Genomic DNA, 16,805 nt, shown 5'->3' with positions numbered 1-16,805 from the left:
AAAGGTAGGGTACAAAGTTAAATAATAATTATTTAAAGTACTTTATGGGGGATTTCAGGGCAGTAAGAATTGCAGCCTGCTTCGACTGAATGGCAGATTACAATCACTATATCTAGTTTAGAAAACAGTTACACTCATCCCTCCACATTCGCTGGGATTAGGGGCACAAGACCCCAGTGAATGTGGAAAACTGCAAATTCTTAACAAAATCACAATGGTTTTGCTGGAGAGAACACCTTTCTAGGAATCTCTGGGTCCTCCAGTGCAACTCTGTGATCAACATCTGCCCAACATTGACCATAGAATTTCACTGCAGGAGCTACAAATGCCTAGTGGAGTCTCCTCTCTAGGAATCTCTAGGTCCCTCAGTGCGACTTTTGGTTAAAGCTGACTATAGAGTTACACTGGAGAACCTAGATATTCCTAGAGAGAACATATTAATAAAATCTGTGAATAGTCAAATCCGCAAATGTGGAGGGAGGACCATATATGGTTGTGTGTATGTGCCTTCAAGTTGCCTGTCAACTTATGGCAATCCTATGTATTTCATAGGGTTTCTTAGGCGAGGAGTACTCAGAATACCTTTTCAGTTCCTTCCTCTGAAATATAGCCTACAGCACTTAGATGTCATTGGTGTTCTCCCATCCAAGTATTAACCAAGACAGTTGGTTTATCAGCTGCAAGTTGCTGTAGGAATCTTGGTTTTAGCTCATGATTTATTCATGACCAATGGTGGCCCTGAGAATGAGAGACATCCAGGTCACCCTGCCATCAACAGCCCTTGCTTGATGAGAGTATGATAATTTAATGAATACAAATATTTAAAACCAGCAGGCAGTCAAGGCAGCTTGGAAGGGGAGGTGGTCTTCTTTGCATTCATGTCAAGGCAGCTTGGAAGGGGAGGTGGTCTTCTTTGCATTCATGTCAAGGCAGCTTGGAAGGGGAGGTTGGTCTTCTTTGCATTCTGTCAAGGCGCTTGGAAGGGGAGGTGGTTCTTCTTTGCATTCATGTCAGGCAGCTTGGATAAGGGAGTGGTCTTCCTTTGCATTCATGTCAAGGCAGCTGGAGGGAGGTGGTCTTCTTTGCTTCATGTCAAGGCAGTTTGGAAGGGATGTGGTCTTCTTGCATTTCATGTCAAGGCAGCTTGGAGGGAGTGGTCCTTCTTTGCATTCATGTCAAGGCAGCTTGGAAGGGGAGGGGTCTTCTTTGCATTCATGTCAAGGCAGTTTGAAAGGGATGTGGTTTCTTTGCATTCATGTCAAGGCAGCTTGGAAAGGGATGTGGTCTTCTTTGCATTTATGTCAAGGCGCTTGGAAGGGGAGGTGGTCTGGTCTTCTTGCATTCATGTCAGGCAGCTTGGAAGGGGAGGTGGTCTTCCTTTGCATTCATGTCAAGGCAGCTTGGAAGGGGAGGTGGTTTCCTTTGCATTCATGTCAAGGCAGTTTGGAAGGGGAGGTGGTCTTCTTTGCTTCATGTCAAGGCAGTGGGAAGGGAGGTGGTCTTCTTTGCATTCATGTCAAGGCAGCTTGGAAGGGAGGTGGTCTCTTTGCATTCATGTCAAGGCGCTTGGAAGGGGAGGTGGTCTTCTTTGCATTCCATGTCAAGGCAGTTTGGAAAGGGAGTGGTCTTCTTTGCATCCATGTCAAGGCAGTTGGAAGGGAGGTGGTTCTTCTTTGCATCCATGTCAGGCAGCTTGGAAAGGGAGGTGTCTTTGCATCATGTCAAGGCAGTTTGGAAGAGGGAGTGGTCTTCTTTGCTCCATGTCAAGGCATTTGGAAAGGGAGGTGGTCTTCTTTCATTCATGTCAAGGCAGCTTGGAAGGGATGTGGTCTTCTTTGCATTCATGTTCAAGGCAGCTGGAAAGGGATGTGGTTTCTTTGCATTCATGTCAAGGCAGCTGGAAGGGAGGTGGTCTTCTTTGCATTCATGTCAAGGCAGCTTGGAAGGGAGGTGGTCTTCTTTGCATTCATGTCAAGGCAGCTTGGAAAGGGATGTGGTCTTTCTTTCATTCATGTCAAGGCAGCTTGGAAAGGGATGTGGTCTTCTTTGCATTCCGTCAAGGCAGTTTGGAAAGGTTTGGTCTCTTTGCATCCATGTCAAGGCAGCTTGGAAGGGGAGGTGTCTTCTTTCATCCATGTCAAGGCAGCTTGGAGGGGAGGTGGTCTTTGCATCCATGTCAGGCAGCTGGAAGGGGAGGTGGTCTTTTGATCCATATCAAGGCATGTTGATAGGGGAGGGGTCTTTGCATCCATGTCAAGGCGCTTGGAAGGGAGGGGTCTTCTTGATCCATCTTCAGCTTGGAAGGGGAGGTGGTCTTTGCATCCATGTCAAGGCAGCTTGGAAGGGGAGGTGGTCTTCTTTGCATCCATGCGATTCTCTTGTGTTCTAGGCAGGACACCGCAGAGATGCTCCTCATCTGTCCCAGAAAATTTAATTTTGAAGCCCTCTTAACTTTGGGACTTCTGCCAGGATTCGCATGGGAATCAATCAGCTGAAAAAAAGAGGAGGATAAGGAGATGAGATCATATGGGAAGGAGAATGAAAAAAGCAAGGAGAGGGTTTTTGATGAGGTTGAATGAAGAGTGGAGTTTTCAAGAATTTGTGCAGCTGTTTCCTTCTTTTCTAGGCTCAAAACAGAGGTCACTGGGAGGAATAAAGTTATTTTTTCCAGCATTATTCTGGCAAGGCTTTTAGTGCCAGCATTACGCTTCAGTTTAAATGACAATTCCCCATAAGTGTAATGGTTCCCTTCCAACATAAATGTAATCAACTTAGATCCGTTTAGCCTATTAACAATTAACTACAGTATATATATATATATATATATATATATATATATATATATATATACCTTTTCCTACTAAATTCCTTCTTTCAGAGTTTAGTTGAGTAGATCTTGAGACTCATCTTGCTGGATTAATATGTCTAATCTGCCACAGTGGAACAAAAAATTGGGTGCCTGCATAGCTTTTCAGCCAGTTGTGCTGAAACTGTCTTGCTCACACTTCAGTGTTTCATGGAAAGGAGGTAATTTCATGGCCAACAGTTTTAAGCACACTGAACAGCTGCAAATGCACCTGCATCTTGGACTGAACATTACTTACCACATATTGTTTTGTGGTTTTAAGTTGTCAATTCCTGTTTAAGTTTTTGGTCTTTCAAGAGAGTGTTCTAGTAATGTTTTTAGGTATTATATTATATTGAACTCACCATGCAGAATTTCTGCTTTGTTCATATGCATGGCATTCAAGAGGCAGTTCACAAATAACCATTTGAAACATTTTAAAGAAAACAAAATGGTTGTTTGAAGTTGTCTTTAACCTTAACAATGCAGTAGATACTAAAATCAAGCTACACGATGTGTGTGGTGTAAACATTATTTAGTGTTTTGGTGTATGTTGCTTTTCTTTAAAATGTTTCAAATAGTTATTTTTGAACTACCTCTTGATGTTTCTGTTCTTTGGAGAAGAATATTATTTTCACAAACAGAGGGAAGGCCTTTATTTGTCAAAGCTGTTGTACACCGCTTTGATCTATTTTGGAAAAGCGGTCTATAAATAAACTGTATTATTATTATTTATTAGTAAAACAAGTCTTCTTTCCTTACAAAAGAGATTGGGATATTCTTTCATTAAATGCGTTTGTTAGTTTAGAAGTTCTAAAACTAACTTTTCAGTGCAATCCCACACTGTTCTCTTATGAACGAGCCCATTAATTTATCTGGAGCTTATTCCTAGTCAGTAATAGACATATGGTTTAGAGACCTATGCGCTAAGTTGAATGAGAGAAATGCAGCACCTGTGTAATTATCAGGTAGTACCATGAACTATGGCTTCATGTGAAGCAAAGCCTCCATTTTAGGTTTTGGTGTGTGTGTGCATGTAATCCCTGCTGCCCTCTTACTTGGAGATGGGAATGCATATTGTTTCCTATCTGTAGGCCAATATTTTGTTTTCCATATTTGTTAACACATTTTAGTTAAAACTTGAGTAGATTCTGTCTCTGTAGATTGAAGCAGCTCTACTGGTATGTCATCCTTTCCTGGTGATTTCTTTCTCCCAAATGCTCTGAGTACATCTTCCACTTCATTTTTTAAAATAGGAGGCTTGTCTTTGTATAGCAGTTCTTCAGATAATCCGCCTTCCCTTTATATTGTTCTTCTGTGTATTGTTTGCATTGTCTTTATTTCTGTGTTTCCTTGCTGGTTGTAGAGCATCCTTACTCTTGGCTTAAATTTCCCTTTGATGTCTTGGATCTTGTGGGAGAGGCCTCCTGTTCTTCCATTTTGTTGTCATCTTCTGTTCTTCTGCATTGATTGTTATAGTAATTTTCTTTGTCTCTGCATCCTTGTTGTTGAACAAATGCATTCAGGGCTCTACCTCTATGTCTGTCACCTTTTCCTTTTGCTTCTGAACTGTCCCTAACTGTTGAAGAGTTTCACCCGTCATCCATTGAGTTTTCTCCTCCTTTTTACATCCATCTCTCACAGTGGCTTCATTCCAGAGTTCCTCTGGGTCCAGACAAGCCCAGTCCCAGTTTGTATTTACAGTAGAAATCTGCTTAGGTAAAAATCCATTCTCTCTGTTAGGATGCTAAGCAAGACCATATAGTTGAAGGCTGTGTCCACAATTTCCTGAGGCAAGGTAGTTACTAAGCAGAGTACTGTTTCTCTGTCATGTAAATTCATGATGTTTCATTGGTAGAAACATAAACCACAGGCACGGGCTATTCTCTTGTGGGTTTATACTTAGAAAAACAACCTTTAGTGCGATGGGCTTGTTTAAATGCAATGCTAAACCTTCATTTATTTACATGAACATGTTAAGGCAAGCAGACTTCAAACTTGTGTCGGCTTCCTTTGTCTGATGATGCTATGAAAAGGTTCTGAAGCTTTTGCGTCCATTACAGATTAAGCTCAGATTTGTTTTGTCATCTATACCTGGACAAATTGTGATTAATCTGTATCAGGGTTCGAAAAATAGTTTTTAAAAAAAGGAAAAGAAAAGCAAAACAAAACTTTTTTTTGTTTAAACCAGGTTTCTTTTTTCATTAATCTTTTAATTAAAAAAAATTGAATCCTGTTTATTATATTAATTACAAAAAGCTTTATCAACCATGTTTTAATGCTTTCTAACATTAACAAACCAAAGTTACTAGGATTTGATATGAATCTTTCAATACAAGGCCAGTTATTATCCCTATTTATTATTCCTGCCTATTATTCCTATTAAATCTGAATGTATGCAGTCTATACATAATAAGACATACAAAGTGCTCTCAGAGTTCGATGCATTAATCCAATTTACTACTTTTCAGAGAAACACACAAAAAAGAAGTTAAGCATTAGTGCTGGCATTAAATAATCATGTTTATTGGAATAAAAACACCAGTTTAGAGGCTGTTTAAGCCACTCGCTTAAATAATGATTGTTTTATAAAAAGTGTTCTTTTAAAGCAAGTGGTTTCGATTGAGTTGAGGTTAATTGAAGGATTTGTTTCCAAATGGCATTTCTTTCACTATAAAATAATGTGATTAAAAAGAAGCAACTGACACTGGATACTGGTGTGATTTTGAAGAACTGCTAATAAATGTAAACTGTTTAAATTCAAACCAAAAGAGGGCTGGAAAATGGTAAAGTCATTAAACCCAAGTTTAAACCCAGCCCTGATCTGAATAATAGTTTGTTCAAACAAACCAGCTTCACGCAGTAGTTTATAAGCTGCCTTGTTCCAACAAAGAGTATTTAAGTTCTGCCCAAAGCCTGAACTGTGGTTAATCTCAATGGAAGCAGCAACTCCCAATTTGTTTCCATGTTTGCTGGGTAAGCCATGTTAGGGTGGGTTTTAGGAATCGTTGCTCTAAAGTGAGAGGCAAATTATGGGATCTGTTGAACTTCACTAAATAGCTCAGGGGACAATGCTGACATTTGGAGCAGAGCCCTTTCTGATAGCCTGCATGCATCTGGAAGGGGCAATGGTCTCTTAATAGAATGTAGCCCCAAGCCATTTAAGGCTTTAAAGGTTACAATCGTCACTTGAAGTTGTGCATAGAAATTAATTGGAAGCCAGTTGGGTATTTTAACATCTATATTATAGTCTCCCATTTAGTTGTCCTCTGTCAGGAAATCCCAACTATCTAAACAGATTTACTAAGAAAGAATACAGTGATACTGTACTGACTTGATGTCGGAGTAAATGCCTGCTGTATGTCTGGTTTGAGTGACAGTCCAGTTGTATTCATTTTATTTACTTTCTTATAAGTTTTAAGACACTGTAGACTTCTAACATACTGATTTTATTGTACCTAAAGAGCTGTACATAAAAGAGTTTGCTTCGGTATATCTTCTTGCTTTCTATCCATGATGGTGGTGACGCAGTGTGTTTTGGACCTAACACAGCTGCATCTTTGAACATAACATGAAAAATGGTTAACTGGTAGAGAGGAAGGATTGCTAAAGTTTCAGTTACTGATATTTAGCAGGAAGATATTAAGCTCCAACAATAAACAGCCATTTCAGATTATGTAGATCTAAAGCAGTATGTGTTAGAAAAATAAATAGTGAATGGGATTTTCAAATGATACTTAGTTCTCTAGGCTCTGAATTTGCTGATGCAGATTGAAATAGTAGATTAGTGTGGTTGGCATCTCAGCTGTTGCCATCCAGTCCTTAACCGTCATTGCTTCAGCTGCTATGGCTCTTCAAGCAAGCAGATAGTGAAAGAGCTGGGATGTACTGCCAGCTTTGGATCTCTTGGCAGTTACTCTCACTTATTTGAAAAGACCCTGGCCTGGAGTATAATCTGTTTATCATTTGTTTGTATTGTCTGATGCTGGAAAATGTAGGAATTACACTCATCCCGTCCAATTCGCAGGGGATCCATTCCAGACCTATTCTATTGTTTTTAATGGCTGAGGGCGCATGCACCATTTTGTCCCTCCTGGCTTCCCATCTGCGGAAATTCAAAACCACAAACGGTAGGTCGGCAAATCTGGAAGGACAACAGTATTTTATATTTTCATGCAAGCATATCAAGGCCTGTGCTGCTTGTACAGAGAGGAAGACCACATGCTAGATGGATGGACTCCTTGTGGTCTGAAACTACAAAACATCTATGAAACCTTTTAACAACAAAGGTTCACTAATAATTTTGTTGTGGGTGCAAGAGATTGGCCAGTGTAGGTGGTTTGAGCATTGGACTGTGACTCTTTAGACCTGGATTTGTTTCCGTGCTCAGCCATGGAAACCCAATGGGTGACCTTTGGTAAGTCACACTCTCAGCCCCAGAAAATCCTGTGATAGGTTTGCCTTAGAGTCACCATAAGTTGGAAATGACTTGAAGGCAGCATGTAGAGACGTACTCTTTTTAATAATTTATTAATCCCTACCTGTTTGCTTGGAAAGGCTGGAGATGTTGGAAGCAACCCTTGTTGACTTTCTGCTGCACCTCTGCTGTGAATAGATCATTCTTAGGTACTCAGCGGCTTGGGAGAGGGATGTGCTTAGTAGATAAGTTTAATTGTAGGAGTATAATCAGGAGTTGTTTGTAAGTGGCACTTCATTCTTAATCCTTAATAATAAATGCATGTTCTCACAGCTGTAATATTGCCAGTGTCAGTCTTCTCTTGCTCCTGCAAGTCCTTCACAGGTAGTTTCAGAGTTCGGATTTCTAATTCCTTTTTGGAATATAGGACTGAGACATGTCCTCTGGCAGTACATTTGTATCCTGGCCCAGGCTGTAAAATACTGCAGGGATCTGGTTTCTTCCTGAAATGTAATACCATCCTTTCCTGTTTACCAAGAAGGTAAAACTTTTCTTTCCATAACATGTATATGTCTGGGGATTAATGACAAAAAAATGTTGTCGTTTTTGAAGATTAGAGGGATTTTTAATAGTTGTCTTGTCTAAGAATTTTAAAGATACATCCTATTGCAAGCGAAGAATTTTTATTTTTAACATTTGTGTGGAAAAGTGAAGCTAGATCTGTTGATCTTACACTTGCTATCTTGGTTTAATAAACGAAAATATAATGAATGCCCATGTATTCACTTCCCTTCTTGGCACTCTCCTGTTGACCCCAGAAGTCTTCAGTATGCTTTCCTGTTATCTCCCTAAGTAACTGTTGTTACCATTCTCTGGAGTCTGGAGTTGATTTAAGAACTTGGCATGTTATGAAGTTGATGAGACCAGGTTTGTGGTTCACATGTACCTGAATCTGTTGTTAATTCCAGATTTCCTTTAACATATAAATTGCTTAAGTTCAAAGAATTTCTCGTTACCGAAAGAAGGATCATCCTCAAAAATGTCAAGTTAAAAGGCCAAACAAAACCTGGGTGTTCCAAATTCTTAATTTACCCTTGAATTTTGCTGCCAAGTACGGAGATCGGTATTTTAACATTTTGCATGTATGAGATTAAAGTCAAGGCACAGCAGCAGCCATTGCCATCAGAAGTCACTGTGATTATATTCTTAGTTGGCATAGATTGATCAAAGTATGGCCCTTTTGACTTCATCTACATGTCACACCTTTCATCCTTTCCTAGACTAGGAAGCCTGGAATTAACAACAGAATCCAGCTATATCAAGAAACTAGACTCATCATCTTCAGAACAAGCCAAGTTCTTCAACCAACTTTCACACAGCTGTCTTCCGGTCTTCTTTCCTTCATCTAGATGAGAAGGAACTCGTGCAAAGTCATTCCCTAATGACCACCATGTGTCATTTCCTACTGTTTCCAGATGTAACATGCAAGATTACTTTCCCCCCCTCTTCTTGCCACAAAAGACTTCTTTCCTTTATTGTTTGCTTATGTTGCATGAGTGTGCGGTCTTCTAACTAGTGTAAGTGCCTAGAAAGCAAGGATGGTTGTTGGTGTATCAGTGGTTAACATATTTCTCCTTAAGGGAGAAATTCATTAAAGAGTGGATATGAGTTTGTGGACACTGGCAACTTACCACATTTTGTCTTGATTACTTGTGAAATTTTAAAAAAGCGCATAGCAATGTGCTCATTTGTTCCTCTGAACACTAGTGTTTGTCAATGCCTGTCTCCTTAGAATAACTTACAAGTTCATAGCTTATATTTAGTTCATCTTATATGATTGATTGCGGTACAGCATCCAAGACAACTATGGCTAAAAGTGTGTGAGAGTGTGCATATGTGTGTGAGAGAGAATGAATATGTTGATAAGGCTTCACATATAGGATCTTGCTTGTTGCTTCCTGCTCAATGTGTGGCCTGTTGACAGCCTATGGATTTTAAATGGAATGTTTGGGCAGATGAGTAATAAAATGAAGAACTTGAATGTTGTATTTTTGTGTAGCATGTTTTGTTTTTGTAGACTCATGTTTATAGATTAAAACTTCAGTTCCTCTTCATAGTCCCTGTGAGTCACACAGATGGATTATCCTGTGTCTGTGCAGTCCATCTTTTGGAACCTTCTAGAGCGTTACATAAGTGTTTTGGCAGTAGTCCCTCCCACCTTCAGCATCCTTTCCTGCCAAAAATGCCACTTCCTTTCCAGCAGCATAAATACAGTCTTCTTTGGATGGATCTTCTTTTTCATCAGTCTTCATCGGCATTCTTTGGCTTATTTGGTCCCAGGAATACACCTGTTTGGCATTTGTTGTGAACACTGGTGTTTTAAGGCCACAGTCAGCCTTCTGGCTATTTCTTTCCCTGGCATCCTTCAAGAAATGTGTCTCCTCTGTCGCTAAGGTCCTGTAAAGAGATGGAACTGGAAGGGTCTTCTCTGCCTTGGCAAAGCTCATGTGGTTGCCTCTTGTGCCCATTGTATTGCCTTTACGCCTTGAAGACAGCAAGGTCCAACTCCCATATTTGGGTTTGTATCTATTCCCTCCTACTGCTGGACAATCCCTGGAGCCAGAGATGGAGTTGGTGCCTTGACAGCACAAGAACACAGAAAGGAAATGCACCACGGATAAATACTGTGACCATTCTCCAGCTCTACCTTCAAGACCTCATCCCATGCCAAGTTGCTGCTAAAACCATTTCTTTACTGGAGAGAATTTGGAACCTGTCCTTTCTCCAGCTGTACACTTTCCAATGCTGCACATCTAGAATATCATCCAGTTGGTATTCCCTATATCTTTCTCTCTTCTTCCACCTCCCTCTCTCCTTCTAAAATATATGCATATACCGTAACTATTATCATTTAATCGTTTTAGGATGTCCATATTAGTATCTCTATTTGATTTATGTAAAAGAGAATCCTCCTGCAGTTTACTTGTAAATGTTCAATTGAGCTATCCCCTAGATGAGGAAAAGAGTACATAGAGCTAGTGTTATGTGCACTAAGGCATTTGGTCAGTCTAAGCATAAGGATTATGCTAGGTTGCTGCCTGTGACTTCAAATGTAACTCTGCAATGCTTGTGAAATACTCTGAATGCCGCAGAAGAAAATGATCCTGACATTTGTCTGAGATTATCAATTAACGAATGATATGCCTGCACTTAGCAGCTAACCCATGTAGTGTAGACTGTTTGGTGATGGTGGGGGGGATTCATGTAGGTGTCTTTTGTATGTTTCCCCTTTGCATTATTCTATAATGTATTTTAATTCATGCAGCTTTATAGTGCCTCATTTTGTTTAGTTGTGTCTTGCCTGTCCTTTGGATTGCTGCATTGGTGTCAGTGGAACTTGGGGTTTTGGGGTTGCAACTTGTCCTTATAATTTGTATTGGAGAGAATTTGCAAATTATTTATGATATGCATATCTCTGATCATTATAATGAGACTTGTAATGTGAAATTCTTTCAAAATAACCAGACATTATTTTGAAACATTTAAATCAAAGGACATCCTGTAAAAGTGGCAATCATGTTCATCTGACAGTCATCCCCTTTTTGTGATATTAAGCCTGCCTGATGATATAATAAATAAAGGGGCCTTATTTACTGCAGGAACACATTTGTGATCTGCATACAGATACAGCTGTATTTTATTTTATAAACTGGTGAAGTACTCTTACCCTGTTCCAGTTTTTATAACTTGCTCTGTTTCCTTTGGACGTTTTAACGATAGTCTAAAACAAGGAGGACTTGGATGTCAAAGGAACATTTAAACAGAAGCTCTTGTTCCAGTGATATTCCTCTTATGCATTTTTAATATTACATCAGAATGTCATGGCTATATCCTCAGCTGAGGCAGAATAGATTGTGAAATGCAGGCTGTGACTAATCCCTTTCTGCTGTCACTGCTTATTAGCTCAGATATGGTTTGTGGCCGCTTGTACTACTTTCCAACATGTGGCTGAAAGGTTAGGGTATTTTGTGACAAGTTGCTCCAAATACGCATGTATAGGTTTCAATAGACTCTTTCTCTTTCAAGGAAACATTACTGCAGATCCTTAAAATGTCCTATTGCTCTCGTTCAGTATGCTGACAGACCTGAGTTGTGATCAGGGATCTGCAGTTTTTAACTGGCCTTGATAACAAGCTCATTGGATTCTCATGTTGCCTAGGGAAATTTGCGGGATCAATAAACACTCAGAAAGTAGGGCTGTTTGCTTCTTTTTAAGTATCTTCTGTAGATGAGTGTATTGTGAGGAATAGAATGAGAAAAGTCCTTGACTGTCCTTGACAGTCCTTGATGCTTTCTTTGCTTTTGCCCAACCAAAAAGTGGCAACTTTACCAGTCTACTTGTTCACCTGTATTCAGGACTTAGCAAGTATCCTTTGGTGGGTCTAGGACTTGCTTTTACTTAGGATTCTCCCCCCCCCCCCCCCCAATTCACAGTTTAGCAGACCCTTCTTATCCATAGGAGTTTGGTTCTAGCCTCCCTGTGGATGAGGAAAAATGTGAATGCTCAAGCCCCATATTATTCAGTGAGCAGTGATGTGTGTGCTTCCATGTCACCATGTCCATGAACATGCGCTGCCATTGAATATGGAGTGTGGTGAGCCGTGGATGCTCCAATCCACAAATAGCTAGCCCACTGATGCAGCAGGCCCACTATACATACATGTGAGAATACTGAAGTTGAATGATCTAGGGAGGTCTGTTAGTTGAGATTTATATTTGCAAGGTAATTTAGAGCATCTGCTTATATCTGTTTTTGCTTATCCAACTCCTGCATCTCCTGGACTTACAGCGTCACACTCAAATCAGAGGTTAGCACACTTATTGATGGGGCAGAACCTGTGGACTTCAGCTTGCATCACATTCCTCTCCAGTGAAGTTGAAGGCTTTCATGGCTGGTGTTTTCTGTGGCTTTTCTGGGCTATGTGGCTGCGTTCTGGAAGAGTTTATTCTTGACGTTTCTCCTGCATCTGTGGCTGACATCTTCAGAGATGCCATCCACAGAAGCAGGCAAAACATCAGGAATAAACTCTTCCACAATGCGGCCACATAGCCCAGAAAACCCACAAACCCATCTCCTTTCCCCCCTTCCTAGCTTTGTCACACTAGCTTACAATGTTGTTGGAATTATGCACATTACTAACCAGGACTGCATTTGAGCCATGTTTTGCAAGAAGATGTCAACCTGTGATTTGGCACTTTATGTACAGTACCGCTAACCACAGTTTACCAGGCTTAGATGCTACTGCAGAATTAGACATTCATGTCTTGTGCTAGGGAGAAGGATGCCTTGAGTTTGCTTGTTCACATACAAAATGCAAATAGCTGTGGTGGAAGAGAAGGTTAAGTCTGAAGAGGCTAGGTTTTTTCCTCCCTCAGTTCTATCTTTACAACCTTTGTGATTTATTGCAGCCATCATTTTAAAAATATCTTTAGTAATCAGTAGCATATATCCTTTTTGTAAAAGTGTAGTTCATGTGCCTCAGGAAATATTCAACCTTCTGTGTTTGTAAGCCTTCCCTTCCACTTATGTGGGCATCAGAACTGGCCTATGATGAGAAAATATGCAAGCAATAAAAAAGTGTTTGGATTAGTAATTGGCTTGCTAGTGATGTGAGAAAGATTGCAGGTTTTACAGTATGAATATAACCTTGAATTTCTCAGCTATTTGTCAGTCTATATGTTCCTGTGAAATCGTCTTTTGGGAGAACGGAGGCCTGTGTGGAGATGTCTCAGAATGGAATTACTTTTCAAACGCATTCGGAGGATGTTAGTTCTTGAATGACGTTTGTATTTTAACCTATACAGTTATCAGGAGGAAAACCAAAGAAGAATGGAAAGTGGGACAAAAGCCTGGAACTTGAATTTGCTTTAACTTCTTAGAACAAAGTGTTGGAAAGAGATTTGTTTTTGTCAATATGTCTGCAACACGCTTTGATTTTGATTTATCTTATATAACATCTAAAACACGGAGGGATTTAGGTTGTAAAAGCTGAACAACTTGTAAAAAAATACGCCGCTTCAGAATAATATATGGTTTCATTTCTGTCCAGGGGAAATTTGCTTTTGTCGCTAAAGACTGCCCCGGGTTTTTGAAAGGTTGCTGTTGATGATTTCTGTTTCCTCTAAACAAATGGGTGATGAATGCAAACTTTGACATAACCTTTGTGGTTGAATTGCAGACTGACTCCATGATGCAAGTGCTTTAGACAAGGTACAGTGAAGCCTCATACAAGCCAGTTCACAGAATGTCAGTCTGATTAGGCAAAGAGGGTGGTTTGTCTTACAAATGACTTCTAACGTGCAAACATTAATGATATGAATGATGTACTTTTGACATCAGAGACTGATTTTATTTTCCCCCTCATTCTAGGTTTCTCTTAAGGACAAACAGTGTGGTGTTGCATGCAGGCTTTAGTAGTAGAGCGCAACTGACTACCATGTGCTAGGATACGAAGTTTGTGGATTCTTTTACTCGTGCTTCTGGATTATAAAGAAGGAAACCGTTAAAATGGGGAGGAAGAAAATACAGATCACAAGAATAATGGATGAACGGAACAGACAGGTAAGAAATGGTGCTTTCTTGAGGGTTTAGTCAAATAATATAAAAGTGAGCAATTCACTTTTTAAAAAAGCGATACCTGTTAACTTGTACATTTTCCCAAGCTCTGTTCCTTCCATTTACCTTTGTCCTGTGAACAAATCTTTGATTATATAAAATTCTAGAAATACTGTGTTGAAGAAGCTAGTTAAGCATCTGTCGATAAATGTGGAGGAGATGGATTGAAAGAGGTCTGAGAACATTTTAGGGGGTTTAAAGAGGCCTGCCATAATTTAGGGTATGAGGATTTATTTTATTTTCATGCTTTCTTACAGTGAATTTCTGATATTCACGCACACTGGATTTATCCTTGTCATAGGTGATAGTGATTGTTGTTGTGTGCCTCCAAGTCATTTCTGACCTCTGGCAACCCTAAGGTGAACCTATGATGGGTTTTTGTCACAAGATTTGTTCAAAGGACATTTGTCATTGACTTCCCTTTGAGGTTGAGAGCATGTGACTTGCCTGAGGTCACCCATTGGGTTTCATGGACAAGCAGGAAATTGAACTTTGGTCTCCTGACTCATAGTCCAGTAGTCAGACTGCTCTTTATGGCAGTTTTGGCTCTTTGGTAATCATGTCATTATGATGTTGCCTGCAGACATGAAGTCTTTTACTGTATGTCTGGCTAGATTTGAAGACTTTAGTAAAAGCTGTTACCATCCCAGTTTTGTTGGTGGAAGCAGTAATAAAAAGTCAATCAGAAACTAGCTTATTTGATGCAGTGTAGTTCCTTGTTCCACTAAGGATCCGAGTCTTCTTCATCCCCTTTTTTGCTTGTGGCGTGTGTTCTAGATTGTAAGCCTGCAGGCAGGATCTGGCTTAGCTTTTATTGAACTGGGAGCTTTTTGCTTAAAGAGCAGGTTAGAAACATTCTTAAATTAAAAGAAATTATTACCTTGCTGAAAATATAATTTAATGGCATCTGGCTCCATATACTCCTTGGCTGACAAGAAAAGTGTGGTTGTTAGTTTGTAGACCATTTGTTCTTTTAGAATTACAACAAAGTAGTGTGGTTTGTGATGTGGCAAGATCAAACAAAGAAATCTTTGACAGCGCAGGCATGAAAACTACCATTTGTTGTTGTTAAGCATCCTTGAGTTTCTCTCAACCCATGGTGACCCTGTGAATGCGACATCTCCAAGACCTCTTGTCCTCCACTGTTCTGCTTCATTCTTGTAAAGTCATATTTGTGACATCCTTAATAGAGTCCGTCCATCTAGCATGCAGCCTTCCTTTCTTTCTACTTCTCTTCACCTTTCCTAGCATTATTTTCCCCATCTCATGATGTGTCCAAAGTATGACAGCCTCAGTTTTGTCATCTTGGCTTCCAGGGAGATTTCTGACTTGATCTGCTCTAGGACCCAGTTGTTTGTCTTTTTGGCTGTCCACTGGTTGATTAATTTCCACAGTTAAAACATCTGACTAAACCTAGGTCAGAAAGCCTATAGCAACGCCTTGCATATTCTCAACAAGTTTGTTGAGAAAAGGAATAGTACTCTTTATATATACTGTAACATGGCCAACCTAGCAGTTTGAAAGCATGCAAATGCAGGTAGATAGATAGGTACCACTTCGGTAGGAAGGTAATAGTGTTGACCATGGTCTCATCTTTGGACAACGCTGACTCTTCGGTTACAACTAGACATTCACCTCAAGGGAAAACCTTTACCTTTTTAACATGGTTACCATATATTTCCTTCTTTTGAGAGCTGTAGCATTAGTACAGTCATTTTATAAGCTTTTTTCTGCAGTAACTACACAGTGAAGAAAATCTTTAAATGCTTCCCTTCAGATAGGATTATACCTAAACTCAGTGTGCTGTATACAGAGTGACTGATACTCCGGGGATTATAATTAACAGGAGGCTGGCATTGTAGTAGTAATTAGGAACTCTTATCTGTTTGAATAAGCTGTAGGCCATTTATATAATTGAGCTAGACTGAATAAAGGGTTGTAAACTGGCTATCAAAGGGAAACCAATGTCAGCAGCATCAAATAGTCTCCTTTGTTATCAGTAAAGAAATGACATGGGAAATGCAATTTACTTGTTCGCATGAATGAAGAGTATGAAATCATTTTGCCACATGCAGAACTTTAAATTTCTAAACAGATCCTTCAACTGTTGACTGACTTAATAAAATACTGAGACAAATCTCAGGCTTAATGAGAATACCAAAGTTAGAGTTGTCTTCTCTGTTCCAGATATTATGGTTATGCCAATGGTGAAATTGCAGTGGACACTATAAGAGAGACTTGCCCAGAGAGTTGTAGTGCATTTCAAAGCCATCTTCTTCACACATACCTATAAAATGTGTGGGATACTAAAATATAGATTGAGTCCCTCTTACCCGAATGTCTAGGACCAGAGGTATTTTGGATGTTTTTTGGATTTTAAAATACCTATATTTGCATATATATACATACTGGATTATCTTGGCAATGTGATCCAAGTCTAAACACATTCATTTATGTTTCATTGACCCCTTAAACACAACAACAACAACAATAATAATTTTATTTATTTATAGCCCGCCCAATCGCAAGGAATCCGGGCGGATTACAGCAGTAAAAATACAGAGAGTACAATAAAATAAAAAACAATAAAATAAGATAAAAGAGAGTGATATAAATCACAGAATTCACAGCTAGACCTGATGGAACTGGGCCTGTCTTTTCCACTCCCTCCTGGGTCTAATGATGACAGTAAGTACGGAGGAGGGAGGGTTCTTCTTGAGGCAAGAATTTTATTTTAATTAATTTTAATTTAATTCTTCTCATTAAATTTAAGAGAAGAATTGGTGGACAGAGCGACGTAAGTCACAGTAAACAGGGAGAGGAACTTGGTAGGGAAGGCCTGCCGGAAGAGACCCATCTTAAGAGCC

The 16,805-nt window shown here is 39.7% G+C and overlaps 1 protein-coding gene across 11 annotated transcripts in view; it reads left to right on the top strand.

The window, feature by feature from the left end:
* The window catches only part of MEF2A (myocyte enhancer factor 2A), a 71,838-nt gene that overhangs the window by 13,037 nt on the left and 41,996 nt on the right, over positions 1-16,805 (top strand). For 10 of the 11 annotated variants that reach the window (XM_042472034.1, XM_042472039.1, XM_042472037.1 and 7 more), the window contains exon 2: positions 13,693-13,884. In XM_042472034.1, coding sequence (XP_042327968.1) covers positions 13,831-13,884 — 54 coding nt within the window. In that variant the 5' untranslated portion in view covers positions 13,693-13,830. Of the gene's footprint in view, positions 1-13,380; positions 13,534-13,692; positions 13,885-16,805 lie in introns of those variants that run through there. The other variant, XM_042472035.1, reaches the window with a different exon arrangement.

This window comes from Sceloporus undulatus, chromosome 6 (genome assembly GCF_019175285.1).
Source record: "Sceloporus undulatus isolate JIND9_A2432 ecotype Alabama chromosome 6, SceUnd_v1.1, whole genome shotgun sequence".
Taxonomy (NCBI): domain Eukaryota; kingdom Metazoa; phylum Chordata; class Lepidosauria; order Squamata; family Phrynosomatidae; genus Sceloporus; species Sceloporus undulatus.
This window is presented reverse-complemented; position numbering and strand designations above follow the sequence as displayed.